General features: G+C 42.4%; 1 protein-coding gene across 3 annotated transcripts in view; it reads left to right on the forward strand.

Annotated features, from left to right (window-relative positions):
• Slc9a2 (solute carrier family 9 member A2) overlaps positions 1–18,677 on the forward strand; it is an 85,828-nt gene that overhangs the window by 49,813 nt on the left and 17,338 nt on the right. For all 3 annotated transcript variants that reach the window (XM_026408614.2, XM_077791814.1, XM_026408615.2), the window contains exons 4-6: positions 5,868–6,085; positions 6,752–6,954; positions 18,298–18,387. In XM_026408614.2, coding sequence (XP_026264399.1) covers positions 5,868–6,085; positions 6,752–6,954; positions 18,298–18,387 — 511 coding nt within the window. The remainder of the gene's footprint in view (positions 1–5,867; positions 6,086–6,751; positions 6,955–18,297; positions 18,388–18,677) is intronic.

An 18,677-nucleotide genomic window follows, 5' to 3' on the forward strand; every position in this document is an offset into this window, starting at 1 on the left:
TGGCCTGATTTTCCCCTGTGCTGTATTTTGAGTGATACAGGAATGAAGAAAACTTCAATTGGTGGTGAGTGCAAAAACCACTAATTACAGTGCTTTCACTTCTCCATCTCTAAATTGGTGATAATCACCATACATTTATGTTAAAGGGAGTCAAGATAATAACAAAGCAGAATCCACCAGTGAATTCTATACATGACTGACCTCCTTGTGGTCCCACAAAATGCAACCTGACACCTGTCAAAACATGGGCGTGTTTTGGAATGTCAGATGGACCAGGTGCTACAATGGATCCTGAAGATAAAATGAGGAATCATTGTAGGGAACAAATTATCTCCATCCTCCAGGTCCATGCCCCTCCAAATCTCTCCTCCACATGTCCTTCAGAGTTCTCTTCCTAAAATATAGATCTTTTCACATCACCCTACCATTTCTATTAACAACCCATCCATGCAGTTACTGACTCAGAAGGCATTTGTGCCAAATACTGCACTAACCATGAAAATAATTTTCTTTTTCTTGTTGGAGTTTCCGGTTGTTATCTTTGAAGAGATGGAGATATAGACTAGAGATAATCTTATAATTTTGATATTAATTATATAATCAAAGATATAATTTTTCATATTCTCCTTCAGTCTTTTGAATGAAATTTAAGCCTTTAAACTTTAAGTATTAGCATGTCATTATCTCACCCCTAACTTCTTCCGTCATCACCTCTGAATATTGTCATCTCCCTTTCCTCCAGGTAGCAGAATCAGTCAGCAGGTCCCTGAAGATGCCAACTGCTTCATTTCCTTCCTACCTTTGTCCATGCCCACGTCTTTTCCTTGAATGACAGTCAGTCCTCCATATTTGCAGAGTGCAGATCAAAAATATTCTCCATCTCCTAAATGATGATAATCACCATCCATTTACATTACAGTGAACCCAGGTAACAACCCTGCAGAATCCACCAGTGAATTCTGTACCTGACTGTTGTGTTCTAGACAGGTGCAAACCTTTTCTTTCCTTGCCATGGTCCCCTTATCCATACAGGATAATAACCACTTACATATATTTACATGATATGAGGTATGGTAAGTCATCTAAATACATCTAGGATGCATGTAGGAAATATGTCAATATTATGCCATTTTGTAAGGAGGACTTGAGAATCCTCAGGTCTTCTATGGGGGCTCCTACAACCCAACCCCTGCAGGTACTGAGGGACGGTTGACTTCCCTCTTCCTTTCCTTGCTTGCTGAGCCCTCGTTTGCTGATGGAGATTTTGCACAGATGTCCCCACTATGTGGCAGAAAGGGCCTTTCCTTCCCTGCACTTCCAAAGCATCCTTCTCCTTGCTCATCCCTAGACCATGCAGCTCTGTGTGACAGAGGGCTCTTTAGGACTCTTTTCACCCTACAGTGAGGGCTCCTGATGGTTCAGTACTCTCTAACTTGCTTTCATCTTTTCCCCGATCCCAGCTCAGAAGATGCTCAGAAAATGTGGGTTGATATTGAACTGCTATTCACAATCGTGTTAACTCATGTGGAAAGAGTGATGTGCAGTGGAGGGGGAGGGGATAATTCAAGGATACAAGCTAATAAAATCAAGGTTATCCTGGGAATATTAAAGGCCTATAGAACACTTCAGGGTTAAGAAATTCAACTAGAATTTTCTAAAACATAATGAGTTTAGGCTTTCATTTTGGTGTGGATGTTATGACATCGATGTTACAGAATGAGTGTAACAAGTTGTGGGTTTCAGGTATAAAATCTTCATGTGATGAGGAATGAAGAAATCTCACTTCTCCACGTCATGCTACTGTACTATGCCATGACATGAGATAGTACCCAAGGACACTCCTGGCCACATCCTCCAAACTGGGTAAAGCTGAGGAGTGGCACACCCTAGCCCACACCTTTTGCCAACTCTCTAATTAATTGTCTTGTGATTCTTCTAGAAAAATGATGGGGAATCTGATTTACTGTGTTGGAGGAGACAAAAGTTTTATTCTTCTCTGTTCCTGGGAGAATGTATTGCCTGTACCTCCCTACTGTAGAGAGATTAGCTCATTTGAAGTTAGTGTAATTACAACATAGTGAAGGCGAGGTGCTTTGACTTCTGGTCATAGTAGATTGCAACAACAAAAATCTCTTGCCAGGAAAACACCTCCAGGTCCCTTGCTTGAGTGGTTATGTGTGTCAGATTTACATGACAGACAAGAATGAGAATTGTGAAACTTTTGCCCCCTAAGATGCTTCAGTGCTGTACACATGCACACACTTCCTGAGTAGGGCGCTATTGGGTGCCAGGGCCTCCGGTACCTCCCTGGGGTGTTCTTCCCTACTAAGTGATGCTGGTAGGAAACTGTGTCAGGTTACAGCAGGGTGCCTGGCCAGCATGAGCCTCTCTTCTGGTGTCATGTTAATGATACAAAAGCAATGGAAAGGGACCCTGTGGACATTCGTGTAAAATTCATTCATTTATTATTCCTGCAACAAAGCTTTGCTTTCAATCATTTCTAATTAGGGATGTTTGTTAATTGCTCATGTAGTGAACTAAAGATGAGATTTTGCCCGAATGGTTTACTTCTTGCCCAATAAATGATGTGTGCATGATTTGAGAGGGAAGTGTTTAGTACATTCACAAAAAAAGCACTATTTCTCAAACTTGTGAATATCAGTTTTCAAATGATAAAAAAAATCAAAATCCAAGAGGGATGTAAGAAACAAGGGCTTATCTAATAATAGTGCACATTAACAGGACCTTTGCTGTGTTGGGTACTGTGCAAACACATTGTATGGTCATGTCAGTTAAACCTCTCAACAGGTTTAAGGGAGCATGTTCTGCTATCATTCCCACTTTTATAAATGGAAGAACAAAGGCAGCCAGAGGTTTAGTTAATCAAGATTACACAGCTGATCACTGTGGTCCAGGGTGTATTTCAGGTAATCTGATACAAATAAGGAAGGAAGAAGGGCCTCAACTCTATAACTAACATTGCTTAATTATGTAAAATGAAAGTTTCAGGGTAGAACTGGGTAAAGGGTGTTTTGGTGTCCTTTATTCTCCATATCTGTCTATATTCTAACTTCACAGCACACCCCATCTGAAGCACCTTTTGCATAGAATTAAAGAGTTTCCAGGAGTAAAATAACCAGTATAAAAAATACCTGTTACTGATTTTCTACTTTCAGTGTTTGAGAAAGGCCCACTGGCTTGAGATGTGTATATGTCTTTTCTTTACAAAACAGTTCCCATTCAGATTCTTAATTTATTCTAACTTTTGCCCTTGTTATTTTATATTTGGAAATCTTACTTCCATATAGTCTGGTTAAAGAAAAATTAGGCCAAAGTATTAATGATGAAAATTTTTAGCAATACACCTTAGCTAGTAGCCCCCAGAGATGTCCATATTTTAATTATTGGAACGTGTGCTAAGATCTTCCCTCACAAGGCAAGAGGGACATTGCCAATGAAATTAGAATCTTGAGATAGGGAGTTTGGACTGAATTATCCAGGGGGCTTTCAGTAATCATAGGATTCTCATGAGAGAGAGGGAGGGGAATTGAAGTCAGAGGAGATGTGGTTAGGGGAGCAGGGTGATGTAAACCACAAATCAAAGAATTTAAGCAGCCTCTAGAAACTAGAAAAAGTGAGGAAGAGATTTCTCTGGGACTCCCGAGAAGGAACGCAGCCTCGCCTTGGGAAAATGATTTTTGGTTTCTGACTTCTGGAGGTAGAAGGTGATAAGTGTGTGTTCTAAACAACTTACATTGGTGGTTGTTGATGATTCCAGCAGTCAGAAAATGAACACAGGCTTGTGCCCGAGAATGGACGATTCAGGGCATGTCAGGGAAAGGAAGACCCCTCCCATCATAGACCACTGGGCTCACCAAGAATATGGGCAGGGTGGGAGTTAAGTAATCCTGCACGGGCACTTGTTTGCAAGCTGACTGCCTGCTGTACACCCTGGCACCACCATTTATGAGCTGTGTAATCTTGAGTAACTGAACCTCTGTCTGCCTTTGTTCTCCCATTTATAAAAATGAGCATGATAATAGAACTTGCCTTGTAAACTTGCTATGAGGTTTAACTGACATAATCCACACAAAGTGTTTGCACAGAACCTTGGCACATAGTAAAGGTGCTGTGAACATGGACTATTATTAGATAACTCCTCAGATATGCAAAGGCTTTAGAGAGAGAGAGAGAGAGAGAGAGAGAGAATGTGTGTGTATGTGTGTGTGTGTGTGTGAGAGAGAGAGAGAGAGAGAGAGAGTGTGTGTGTGTGTGTGTCTGCTGAAATTTATTAGCACATTTAATAAGGCCACTCTTTCTGTTGGGAAATCACATAAATGGTGCTTTCTCTACTCACATAAGGCTAAAAGAAACACCTACTTGTTCTGGAGGCAGTGACATTGTGGCTAAAGTCATGATCTTTGCATTGGTAGAATAATCTGTTTATTTTAATAGGGGGCACAAGAATAAACACACCTGCTTTCCATGCAAGAAACAGGTCTGTTTTTTGCAGTGAAACAAATAGGTGGTTGCCCTAACTCAGAGTACCCTAAGGCCTGCCTCCTTCTGCCTGTTCTGATGCTCAAGGTAGGCAGAGCTCCTTAAAGTACCAGATATATTCTTGGGATTCGGGGGACCAAGAGGCGGGGCAGAGAGGGGAGGTGCATGTGGGGTCACTGTGGCTCTTGAGTTGTGGGAATGTGGGAACCTTCAGATACCATAACTGGCAGCTGGTCGTCACTGTGTGGAAGGTGGGGTGGCTCACTTTCCTTCCGTCTTCCTCTTCCATTTTACAGCACCTTCAGACAATGAAGTCCTTTTGATGCTTTATAGTAACTACCATAGGTGTCTTAGATGGACCCTAGTGTGGGTTGTTTCCCTCTGCGGATGGCATCTGAGTTGGTCAGGGTGATATAGTGGATAGGGAGGAGGCCAGGTGCGAAGAAGGCAAGAAGGTAACCAAGAGCAAGGGCACATTTGGCAAATTCCAGACAGCTGAGGCATGTGATGAGCATCAGGCTTGGGGCTAGTGATACTGCAGTTGTCCACCAAGCACAGTGTGTGAAGAGCCTGGGGTATCCAACTTAGGACTGGGGACTGGGTCTTTTCCCAGAGTGTGCAAAGGCTCTACATTGAAATAGACAGGATGAGAGTGGAATAAAGGTCCCTAAGTTTTGGAACCAAATGCTGGGGGTGGGGGGGAAGCAAAATAGTTTCTTTCCTTTAGGGATTCCCGGAGCCTATTAGACATTTTGAGTCTCACAGTAGTAGATATAATAGATAACACAGAAATGAGACCCAAAACTATGGTGTTGGGATTAAAAAAAAAAAAGTATGAGACCAAGAGATATTCAGGGTGAAGAATCAAAAACAACAGGAACCCAATCATATGAGGAGGTGGGCAGGAGAGAAGGCCAATGAGACTCCAACTGCAAGTTTGGGATCTTATGCAATAGTTTAGGACTTTGGATAATAGAGGAATCGAGTTTAAGAGAAGAAATTGTATTATAGGAAGACAATGGGTTTCAGATTTATTTTGAACTTGTTTCATTTGAGGCTTAAAAGGAGAGATGCTGATGTGCTGATGCTTAAGGACTTTTGGAAGTGTGTATTTGGGTGAGGAGTCTGAGGTGATGAACAAACTGGACGGAGCAGGATGGTTCCAGTCTTGGCATTAATGAACATTTCCGGGGATCATCGTATTTACAAAGTTCATATGCAAATCACATTCACTTATAAAAATCAATCAGTTCATCCTGTGGTCGTGGGTAGAGGGTCAAATGCTAATTCAGCTCTCTGGTGTCCACTCTGGTGTGTGGATGAGGATCCTTGTCATTTCTAAACAGAAGCCGTGTCCTCTCATTTAGAATCACAGCGTGTGCCATGACGATGAATAAGTACGTGGAAGAAAATGTGTCTCAAAAGTCCTACACGACCATCAAGTACTTCATGAAGATGCTGAGCAGCGTCAGCGAGACCTTGATCTTCATCTTCATGGGCGTGTCCACGGTGGGGAAGAACCATGAGTGGAACTGGGCCTTTGTCTGCTTCACCCTGGCCTTCTGTCTGATCTGGCGAGCGCTGGGTAATGAGCACTTGTTTGCTCTACAAACATCCAAGGACGCTGACACAATGGGGCTTTCTTCTGGTCCCTCCCTGTGTGCTACAGCTGTGGCTTCATCTTCTTTGTTTCCTCTCCTTCCTTATGTACTGCTATCTACTCCTCTTTCTTCTCCTCCTCCTCTTCTCCCTTCCCATCTCCATTATCTTCTCTCTCTTCTTCTCCTTTCTCCTCCTTCCTCTTTCTTTTCCTCCTCCTTCTTCTTCTTCTTCTTCTTCTTCTTCTTCTTCTTCTTCTTCTTCTTCTTCTTCTTCTTCTTCTTCTTCTTCTTCTTCTTCTTCTTCTTCTTCTTCTTCTTTCTCATCTCCTTCCTCATCTCCTTCTTCCTCTCCTCCTTTCTCCTCTCCTCCTTCCTTGTATATTCTTTTCTTCCCCAAGTATCTTCATGGCTTTGCTGTAAGTCAAGTTCGCCTCCCTGGGCTTCTGGGGTTCCACATTCTCCCCACTTCACCTGGAGTGGTAAGAGCAGAGCCGAGAACCGAGGAGTGCTCCTCAGACAGGAAGAGGGGAAGGCCTTGAGGCTGGCTCTTAAATACTTGGTTCTGTCACAGACACAGAAAACGAGCCAAGTCCACACACCGGCACATCCTGACCTCACTCCACTTCCTTCTGGGTTGTCTTTCTTCCTAGGTGTCTTTGTCCTCACTCAGGTCATTAACTGGTTCCGGACCATTCCCCTGACCTTCAAGGATCAGTTCATCATCGCCTACGGAGGGCTCCGAGGCGCCATCTGCTTCGCCCTGGTGTTTCTCCTCCCGGCCGCCGTGTTCCCCCGGAAGAAGCTGTTCATCACAGCTGCCATCGTGGTCATATTCTTCACCGTCTTCATCCTGGTGAGTCCAGTGCTTTCTTCCAAAAAGAGAAAAGAGATCTCTCCCTTTGCAAAGTGTGTCGAGGCTTTGGCGATCAGGTGAAAATGATATTTCCCATCTGGGTTCAGATTCACCGGATGGTCCAGGGGAGTGACGAGAGTCCAATTTGGTCACTTGGCCTTCACAGAAGAATGGTTATTTAAGGAAACTCAGCTCAGTGAGCTCAGCTTACTACTGGAAACGTAGGAACTGCGCTTCCTGATCCCAGTCATTTGCTTTACTTCTGACCTAGTAAATTACCCCTCAGATGCTGGTTGTGCACGGTGACCTTCCAACAGCTATTGGACAGGAGTTGATTGCTGCTCACTGCTTCTCCCAAGACAGAGGACTGGGTGAATGTGAGTTTCACGCCGGGAGCAACCAGTGTGCTGGACCTGTGTCCTGGGCCTGACCTTCTGAGTTCACCGATAGGCCAGCTCTCAGGAGATTGTAGTTTGCAGCTACTGATTCAGTCAGTATTTACTAGTTTCTGACTGTGTGTCCTGCAGGGCTCTGGGAGCTTAGGATCTGCCCATGAGCAAGGCGTAAGAGGATCCCTGTCCCAGAAGAACTTCTGTCCCTGGTATAAGCTGAGGAAGATTCTGGAGTCCCGGATCACGCAGGGCTGCTAGGGTCACTCTGACTTCCGTGGCTCTTCTCTGGAAGCCATTGGGTGGTATTATGCAGAAGTTGGTGTGTTTGGACTAATTTTGTAAAGGGACCATCCTGGGCCCTGTGTTGAGAGTAGTCCACCAAGAGGAAAGGGTGGACGTGGGAGATCCGTGGTGGAGGCCAAGTCGGACATCAGGTGGGCCCTGGTGGTGGCAGGAGAGCTGGTGAGAAGTGGTGATGTCCTAGAACGTGTTCTGGACATGGACACTGCCAAGTGCCCTCGTGGACTATTGTGGGTGTGAGGGAAGGGGGAGGCACAGGTGACTTCAGGAGTTTGGCCTGAGGAATTAGAAGGATGGTCTTGCTCAGGGGAGAAGGGGAAGAGACAGTAGCAGGAGGTTTCTGGCTCAGGTGTGGGCATGCTGGGTCAGGGGTGTCTGAGAGTCCTGCCAGTGGACATGCTGCACGGGCAGAGCTCAGGGAAGAGATCAGTCATTGGCAGTTGGGATTTGAAGCCACGAGACTCGACGTGATTATCAAGAGAGTGAAAATGTATGTTGAAGAAACCAAAAAAGGAGGCTAAGGATTGGTCTCTGAGATGACCCGACCTTAGACACTGGGGAGCAGAGGGAAGCCGATAAGCAGACGGACTCCAAGCCATCTCTGAGGAAGGAGGAAAGGCCCATTTTTTTTTTCTTTTTTACTTTTTTTGTTAACTTTCCTTTTTACTTTTATCAATAGTCACAGACTGCCTCCAAGGTGCCTATGTCAGACTTCAGCATCTTGCCTATTAACCCATTTAACCTTGGTAGCAATTCCAGAGTGTGTCACTCTGGGAGTTCATTGTCCCTAGTTTGTAGAGTGGGACGTGGAAACCGAGGTCATGTTATCTTGCCAACTTTACGTAGTCAGCAGAAGGCAGAGCAGTCACTAGAAGAAAAAGCAGTTTGGTTTTTAACCCTAAAGGAAGTGCCTGCTGGAGAGTCTGGTGTGTAGTACGTGCTCAATATGGTAACACGCCATGGCTCCCCTCCTTCCCATTAGTCAGTTCTCCGAAAGCAAGTCCATACTCCATTGACCCCTACCTCTCCACCGTGATCAAGCACAGTGAGCCCCATGAGTCCTGGGGAAGGACGCCTGGGGAGACCCTGGCCTGAGTTAAGAAGATAACCACTTTCTATTACTGTCCCTGACGTTCACACCTTTGTGGTGCATGGTCCTTCAGTGACTGGCCGCAGCACAGGATGGCAGGCTCTCAGACAAGATTCTCTTGTGTGCACATCTCAGTTCATCCTCAGAAATTCTCTGAGGTGGAGGCGAGTGTGACCTCCTGCTAAGCCAGCTGACTTCCAGACAGACAGAAACAGACTGACCCCAGGACTCACATTGTAAGTGACTTACAGGCTTCAAGTAGAGCCCGGGATTCGCTGCCTAGACCATGTCATTACCGAGAGAAGACAGCACTCACCAGGTGATGCTGAATGGTATATGTGTCGGGGAATGATGGAAACACACCTGAGAAAGGCAATGTTAGGATATCTCATCTATGAAGTTCCATGATGTTCACACAAACCCAGGTGGTCCTGACTCTTACACACCGAGGCCATGTGGTATGACATATTTTTAATTTGTTTAACTTTCAAAACATTTTTGTTAAACTAAAACACAGACACACCCATCTGCTTGGGCTTACACAAGGTCAGGATCATCAGTATCATTGTCTTCCACCTGTGCATCTTGTCCCAGTGGAAGGTCTTCAGGGGTAATACCCCACACGGAGCTGTGACCTTCTGTGGTACCGCCGGCCTTCTTCTACAATCCCCCCTGAAGGACCTGCCTGAGGCTCTTTTATAGTTAACTTTTTTTCAAAAAAGCAGAAGGGGTGTATTCTAAAATAATGATAAAAGGTATAGTGTAGAAAATAAGTAAACCAGTGGCAGTTGTTTGTTATTATCATGTACCATGTGTGGTACTGAGCATGGGTGTAGGTGCCCTGTTACCTAGGATTGGCAGCGTAGTAGGTTTGTTGACACCACCATCAAACACATGAGTAATGGCTGAGCTATGATGTCACTACTGCTGTGTTGTCCCTGGAACAGGAATAGTTCAGCTCCATGGTAATCTTATAGAGCAACTCTTACATATTTGACCTGTTGTGGACAAGATGTTCTGTGGCACTGATTGTAGTTTCATCTATTGTTATGTGTAATTATTTTTGTTCAAATCTCCCAGAGTGGTTGGAATCCCCTCCCTAAACTCATGAAATACCGTGGAGCCTTCTGGGTATCCAAGGGAGACGCACTCCTTGTCTTCAGCTTTTATCTTCAAAGTTCAGAGGACCTTTGTAACAGGCCATCCAATTTGCTACTCTCACATCTTGCCAGAGGCAGGATTGTGAAGGAATCCATGTTTCTTTGAATATTTTAATCCTCCTTCATAGCATGCCTGAAGGGAAAGACCCCTCAGGACGGACTGACCACCTCCTCTTCCTAGACCTGCTGCCTCTGTGCACAGTGAGTCCAGCAAGGTATTCAGGGCTTCGGGTCTCTTCTCCATCCTCCCCAAACCAAGACTGTCAAATACCAGTGCCAAATGCAAAAACAGAATCATGTCAGTCTAGTGAGACTGGAACTCAGTCAAGGGGAGGTCAAGCCATGGTCATCTACACGAGAGCTTTCCATATGCCTGCAGTGCAAAACTAGTCCTCCTATCCCCATCATTGTGGCCTTCGACATATGTAAAATATGACAAATGTGACTTCAGAGAAAGATAGAATTCAAGGCAGGACAATAAAGCATAGGAGCTTAAATTTTTTAGTTAGGTTTTTTAGACATAAGTCATGTTTTTAAAATCAGAAAAAAATATTGCATAAGGAAAAAAGTATTGCAAAATGTGTGATATTATTTATGAAATGTGTATACAGTGATTAATGTAGGGTGTCACTGTTATACTCCTGATTTTTTGCCTATTTGGATTTTGGTGTTAATACAGAAATATAGGTGAAATACTGCTTGCCCATATTACATTCCTGTACACCCACTTTGAATGCCATATTTATTTATATTTAAGTTTTAATGTGATAAATAAGCTTAGTTTTAAAATAACTGACCTAATAGAGGTGATGTTCCTTTGTCGATATCATCACCAACTAATAACAAAGAGTTTGCAGACCAGTGCTCTCCATGGGATAGCATCAATTGGCAGACCGTGCTTCAGGTAGGATTGGTCTGAACTTTTATGTCCTGTGCACTGGACTGGTTGCTGATACTCAAAGGAAACATGCAAAATTTCTGCTGTCAAGGACAAAATGTATTGGGCATGTAGATCAGGTTTGCCAATGCCTTCCTGTGGAGGTGATGATTAATCTGAGATATGAAAGATGTGGAGTCAACTAGGACCTGAGCCAAGAGCATTCCAGGCAGAAGGAAGAGCTGACACACAGCTCCAGCATGGAAGACTCATGGCATAGACAGAAGGAACCAACCGAGTTGTGAGCGAGTACAACTGGAAGACAGAGGAAGGCATGCATCACTGAGCTTTGGAGGATGAGGTGGGCATTGTGGTTTTATTTGAGGAGTGATGAGAAAGATTGGAAGCAGGAGAGTGACATGTTTTAAAAAGATACCACTGGCTGTTTGATGAGAGAATGAATTAATTATAGGAGACAAAAATAGAAGCAGTGAGACTAACTGGGGTGGCTTGCACGGTGGTAGTCCAGGTGAGAAATGATGATGATTTGGCCTTCTGTAGTCGTGAGAGAGATGGAAAGAAGTAGATGAATTCCTGTTTGTCTTGGAAGGATCAAGGATAACCCGAAACGTAATCTGTAACTCTTATACCATGCAGAAAGCCAAGAGCATGTAGGAGGAGGGACAGTGGGAGGTGAGAAGCCAGGGAGTTCATGGGAGATGATCCACCTGCTCCCAGTGATGTGGGAACCTTCTCCAAGTATAGAGAGGAGAGGAGGAGGTAGAAAGGAAGAGAAGGACAAAGGTGGCCCTCACAGAAAAACAGAAGGGACGGTTGAGCTGTCCTGGCTGGATTCGATATTGTGAACAGGTCAGGTTGACCCTCCAGAGGTGGAACAATTTGAAGGTCAGTGTTTGGAGCTGACATATGTGCTCATGTGTCTTTCCTTTGATTGGGTGGAAGGATTGCTCAACCAAACTCATTTTGATGTCCAGGGAAAAGAGAAATGGCTTAGTTCCACATACTCTGGAAGCTGTCCTTTCCTGAGCTCCGTGTCACCATTTTACATGCACAGACTGGAGGCCCACGTGTGTGTGTTGTTTGACTCTGATCACTTCCTCCGTGTCCCACTCTGTTCCCCACCTCTGGCTCCTGTGGTACTCTGCATGCCCTAGACATGTGCGCGCACACACACAAAGATACACATTTTACCCTCCAGAACACATCAGAAATTAAGGAACTCAGTGAAAGAAGCTGGAGGGAAATAATAGATTACAGATATGGTAAGAATAACTAATTATAAATCCATACATAACATTTTGCCTTTCAAGTAAGAATTCTGTATTTTTTTTCAAATGACAGTATTTATGCCGATGGACTTATTACTCATCTTTAAGATGTGTTTTCTGCCTTTTGTTGTTGTTGTTGTATTTCTTAAAGGATAAGCTCCTCTGACCTTCGTGTCGTTGAGTTAGCACGTCTTTAAAAATAGAATTTCGTGTGATATATGGTTTATTATTTTATATCATAAATTTGTCATGAGAATTTAAGCATTGCTTGGATCATGTTGCTCATTTGAATAACACATTATCATGTTATCAGGATACAGTTTTGCTGATGGAATGTTGCATGAGTAAACACTTCTGATTCCTTAGATGGTTGGTAATGTTGGTGATGTTTTTTAATAAAATATAAGCTGTTTCTCACATTTTAAAATTATATTAAAAATTAAGGAAGGTAGAGTGCAGAATACAAAGCACAGATTTTGGAATAAGACCAATCTGATCTGAAATCTGGTGTTGGTCCTAATAGTCCCTGTGGCTCTCAGTTTACTTTGCTATGAAAGATCTTTAATGGAACTTCCCTCTCAGGTAGTGTATAGATATACAGAATATGCATGTCAAGTGCAACACTGGACACAGGATTTTAATATTTGCTATGATTTGCTATGTTTTAATATGCAACATTAAGTAAAATAGTATTGGAAGAAAGGAAAATTAACTTCTTTTGATATGCTTTTATTTGGAAGGAAAAATAGAGTATTACTTAGTATTACTGATTATGTATTACATAGGGAATCACTGTAGACACATGTCAGAGCAACAGAATTCCATAAATCCATGGTTTTCTACAAGTTAATATACTAAATAAAAAAATCACAGTTAATCTACTAGGATTCAGGAGATTATAGTCTCTTTTGGCCACCATTGCAGATTTGTGATGTAATTTACTATAAATAATTGTGCATGAAGCATGCAGGCTAACAAGTTATCCTATTACTGCTTTATAGATGATGGTAAAAGTTACAAGTCTCCTGGGTCAGAGACAAAAGACTTTATTACTCCTGGTGAAAGCCAGAATCTTTGTGTGGGCTTGTGTCAGTCATCCATAGCCTCTGACCCCATGCAAGTGACAGAGGGTTCAGGATGAATGTTTGCTCATACTAGGCTGCATTACAGGAGGTGGACCCTGAACATGGGAATCTATTGACTTTATCTTTCAGTGTTGCTCCTTGCTTACAACCCTGAGGAATGGCCCAGGTAAAAAGTAGTGATTCTCAGTGCCCCCTACAAAAACATAGGGGACTCAGGGCTTGTGGTATCCTGACAATTAAATAAACTTTTTTTTTTTAAATTTAGCCTCTCAAACTGGAAGGATGATGCCCACTAGTTTATAGACATTGTGAGGACCTTCAAATGTGCTTTTCATATGTCATGTATATTATTTCATGATGACACTGTCCCTTTATTTAATGAACGTACCACTACTGGGTAGAATTCCACAGAGTTCAGAATAATTCATTCTACTCCAATAATAAGATAAGCAAAATAATTAGGCATTTTTAAAATGGAAAGATGTAGGTGAATCATTTAGGAAGTGAGAAGAACAGTAAGTTTTCTAGTGTTTTTGACTGAGCAATCAAATAAAGAATGTGACATTTAATTTGGTGGAAAATACTGAGGGCGCTATTGAGTTCGAAGGAATATCAAGTGTTGAATCTTAGATGTGTACCCATTGGAAGAGATGTTGAGTAGGCAAGGACGCATAAGCCTGGAATTTATGGGAGAAGCCAGAGTGGGAAATGTAAAGTGGGAATCCATCTGTCTATACGCAGCTTTGAAAGCCTGGGTCTGGAAGAAATCATTCAGCAAATGACGGAGAGGGAGTATACAAAAGAGGCATTGGGGCTGAACCCTGAAACCCTGCAATATTGGAGAATTGAGAAGATGCTGAGAACCTTGGTGAGCTAGGTTGCCAGGAGGAGATTGAACAAAGGGAATAGTAAAGAACTAGCCGCAGGAGGGGGTGATGCAGCAGTACTGAAGGAAGTGTTCAAGAAGGAGAAGGTTCTAGAAACTCTACCAAAGCAGCTATGAGTTCAAGCAAAGAGTGAATGGAGAGTGGACTGTGGGAGACAGCAATGTGGGGAGGAGCAGCCCCTTCACAAGGACCCTTAGGGGTCGGATGGTGAGGGTGAAACTCCACTGATGGGGTTCAAGACGAACAAGAGAGACGTTGGAGAGAGATGATACTGGAAGTTTCATGGAAGTCTGGCAGAGAAAGGGGTAGTGAGCAGAGGAGCATGTCTGTCAAAAGATGGCTTTGTTTTAGCTTTTTTTTTTTCTTTTCAAAGTATAAGCCCTGTTTAAATACAGTGGTACAGTAAAAGAAGTGGTTTAGGAGAAGATGGATGTCCTACAGGTCACCACTGTGCAGGGTGGTGAGTGCTCAAAGACCAACAGCCAGGGGCCAGGGACACCTGCTCCAACCCTCTGTGATTCTTATTCCACATATGCCATTCTCAAACAATGCTATTGGGCAACTGGTTTTGAAATCTTCGTGATCAAGTCTGTAACGTGAGAAAAGCCTTATGTAAGATAGGTTAGCAATGGTAGGGGCGTTCTAAAATAAATGAACATAGTTTCTTCAAGTTTTTCTGGGAATGGACTGCTAAGTCTGCAAGGAGGTAGAAGGCAGTTTCTCCTCATCCTTAGTTGTTTGATTTCCAAAACAATAATTCATCCCCTCGCCAAAGAGCACACCAAATGAATGCTCATTTTAACCACACAACAGTTTTTTTTTCCTTTCTTTCTTTCTCCATCACATTAATGTCAGCAGAGGAATGTAGAGTAGGAGGAAAGCAGAGACAGAACCAGAGGAAAAACAAATCTCACCTCCCTATTAGTCTCCCTGCACTGCTGCCCAGTGAGTCTCACAGTTTATTCTGCCTGTAGGTATGAGGTTGACTGTGCCAAAGCCAAATGAGCAGGAGAAAATTTAACTTACCTTTCTAAGCCTGATCAAATTGCTCTCCAGTTGACTTAACTAAAAATGTTCCACGGTGATCAAATAAGGTGCTTTGTCAAAGGTTACCTATGTTTTCTGTTTGTGTGTGTTTGTATTTCTCTCTCTTCCTCCCAACCAGAGATCCTGGTTCCTAGACTATAACAGTCAGCTTAGCTAAAAGTGGCATCCACAAATGCCATGTCTTCCGCCTCCATTGCACTGAAGGAGGAAGGAAAGGAAGAGGGGAGAGAAAGCAACATACCGTGACAACTGTAAATTATTCAAGGAGATGGGGCAGATATCAAAAGGAACTCTACACAAGCTCACATTTGTATGCTTATTAATGATAAACTTAACTATGTCATCCTTTAAGAAACCTGAGTTGATCTGGGTGGTAGCCACACTTGCTTCTTGGAGTTGATGAGCTGTGACTTATTCAATTAGCACATTGACTTCCAGATTATCTGTCTAGTGGAAGGAAGCAATGTGAGCACTGGGACTGGACATGGGCCCTGTCTTTTTTTCTATATATATATATATATATATATATATATATATATATTTTTGGGGGGTACCATGGATTGAACTCAGGGACACGTAACCCCAGGCATTTTGTATTTTATTAGAGACAGAGTCTCACTGAGTTGCTTAGCACTTTGCTTTTGCTGAAGCTGGCTTTGAACTCTTGATCCTCCTGACTCAGCCTCCCCAGCTGCTGGGATGAAAGGTGTGCGCCACTGTGCCCAATGGTATTTTTCCATATTTCTTATGGGTGCATTACAGTTGCACATATGGTGGGATTTGTTGCTCCCTATTTATATATGCACACCCTATCTTTTTTTTTTTTTTATTCTCTGTATTTCCAAACACTGGACACTCACTTGTTCTTTACTAACTGAACACTGACAGGGAGACTAACATGGGAAGCGGCAGTTAGTGTAGAAGATATTGTACAAGTTTCAAAGTCGCCTGCATTCTCCTGACTTTTCCTTGAATTATTATCACGCGAGTGGGCTTTTGGAATATGCAACTCAGCCATCTCAGCCATCTCTGAAAGCCACAGATTTAGACCCATTTTAATTTACATAAATTAAAAATGACAGAACATGTATTGATTGGAAGCTGTTATTACTTCCTGTTACTGCAAAGTGGTGGACTGGAATACAAGGAGAACACAAATTGCCAAATTTGGCCAAGGTCACTTTGCCTTTCAGAAAGTTGAAATGAAAGTAAGATGAAAAATGCCCAGAGCTGGATGGATGGAACAAAACCTAGGACCTCCTTTTAACAGTGTGTGTGTGTGCTGGGTGTGGTGGTGCCCACCTATAATCCGACATCTTGGGAGCGAGGCTGAAGTGGAGGATTGCCTGTTCAAAGCCAGCCTCAGCAACTTAGTGAGGCCCTGAGCAACTTACTGAGACCCTGTCTCTAAATAAAACAAATAATAATTTAAAAAACGAGCTGGGGATGTGCCTCAGTGGTTAAGTGCCCCTGGATTCAATCCCTGGTATCCCTCAGCCCCCGCAAAAAAAAAAGAAAAAGAAAGTTGTGTGTATGTGTGTTTACATTGTCAAATGCATTCTTAAAGACGTGGAATTTTAAGAAAGAAATCAAAATGCTATGGATTAGACCTTATCGTATCTTCCACTCCTCTCCCGAAAACTCAACATTTCTTCCTGTCCTCTACCCATGGAGCAAGAGCCTAAGCAGACTTCTTGTACCCCCTCTCTCACTGCCTCCCCAACTGCCCTACTTTGGTGCCTTGTCACATACTTTTAGGTTTATTGGCTAGTGACTCATTCTATATCTGTAAATTCCCCCTCACCCTCCTTTTTCTACAATTTTCTGATTTCATTTTCTCTTTCAGGTTAATTTAAAATCAATTTCTCAAATTCTGTTAAAAATCCTTGTCAATATAGTATTGGAATTACATTGCATAAACATGATAATTGAGAAACAATTTGTCATCAGAATATTGTGATCCTATCTAGGAACTGTATATGTCTTTTTTTTTTACACTCAAATCTTTCAAATATCCTTCATAAGACTTTATGTGTTTGTTATAGGGTTCGTGTGTATCCAAATCTGTATTCACAGACATGCACACAGACACATGTATCTAATGTGTATCTAATGTGTGTGTGTGTTTACTATCTATATAACATACTAATATATTAAACATATTATTGTATACTAATATGTCCTGGTTATACCATATACTTTTTTTTTCATTGCTATCACATATTCTTTTATATCTTTAAATAAGTATATGGAATGGATCTTGCAAGTTCATTTTATATTCATCACTTTTTAAATCTTATCTTCATTTTTTGGACAGAAAAGTAGAGCATCCTCGATAGCGACAAAAATCTTCCCACCTACCCCTTCCTCGCCTGTTCTTGTTGAATGGACTGGGACATGCAGAGCTGTGCTGAATGGCAGACAGGGAGCTCTCCCATGGAAACGCTTTTACTGTTCTATCACTAATTGAGATATTCGCTGTCACACTGTGGTAGAAAACTCTGGACACATTAGAGAATTTCTTTTTCTTGTTTTGGTTTACTGAAGAGCTGATAATTCTTTCCATTTCGCAAATTCATTCATGAACATGCCCAGATTTACTTCATGCTCCTCACCAGTGCTGGCCCTTGGCCTCCCTGAGGTCACTGCTTGGAGATACTTCCAACACTCCTGTTGAGCGCTTCTCCGTATAAAGCTTTCCTTGACCCCTGGCCTGTGTTCTCTTTCTCCATCCTCTTGTCCCTGCTTTAGTTGCTGTTGGATAGATCTGACTTTGTATTAGACTCCAAAGTCTCAGAGCTGAGCTACTGAAGTGTTAATCACTGTGTTCCAAATGCCCAAGCCCCTGGCATGGATGCAGTAGGAACTTAGTTAAAATTGTCTTGATAAATAAGCAAATGAAAGAATTGTTGAAGTATTTCTGTGGACCATACAAGAAGTAGGTGATTCTTCCAAACTGGATCATATTCTAGTATTCTTAGAATTATTGTCATTTCTTCCATTTTAATCTATTCTTTTGTGTGAGGAAATGGTCTTCCAAAAATAATCCAGCTGACAAAAAGGAAGAAAAAATTAACAAAATGTTCCGTTTAGTTTTTTTTTAATTGTGGCAGCAAAATACATTTTGTTATTGGTCATCAAAATTTAGGAGGAGTTGTTATTGAATTTTTAATTTTATTTTATAAGAAGGCTCACATAATTTTTTTTTCTTTGTAGGGGATAACCATCCGGCCACTGGTGGAGTTTCTTGATGTTAAGAGATCTAATAAGAAGCAGCAAGCTGTCAGTGAAGAGATCCACTGCCGGGTAGGTGCTGATGAAGTGTAACACTTACATGAACAAAGAAAGAAGTATTTGAATTATTAAAACAACTTGACACCCAATTGCTCATTTGCAGAAGAAAGGAATGGCGGAGGGTGCCAGGCCTGGAGCAGGTCTGCGTGGGAGCATCATAATAATCATAATCCCACGATGGCATCTCCCAGCCAGCTTGCTAAACTCCTATATCAACAGAGGGCGCAAGAAACTCCCTCTTTACTTCCTTCAATCTAAAAATGTTTCTACACACTTTTTACCATTTTGACAATTATTCCCAT

The sequence above is a fragment of the Urocitellus parryii genome, chromosome 12, assembly GCF_045843805.1.
Source record: "Urocitellus parryii isolate mUroPar1 chromosome 12, mUroPar1.hap1, whole genome shotgun sequence".
Classification (NCBI taxonomy): Eukaryota; Metazoa; Chordata; class Mammalia; order Rodentia; family Sciuridae; genus Urocitellus; species Urocitellus parryii.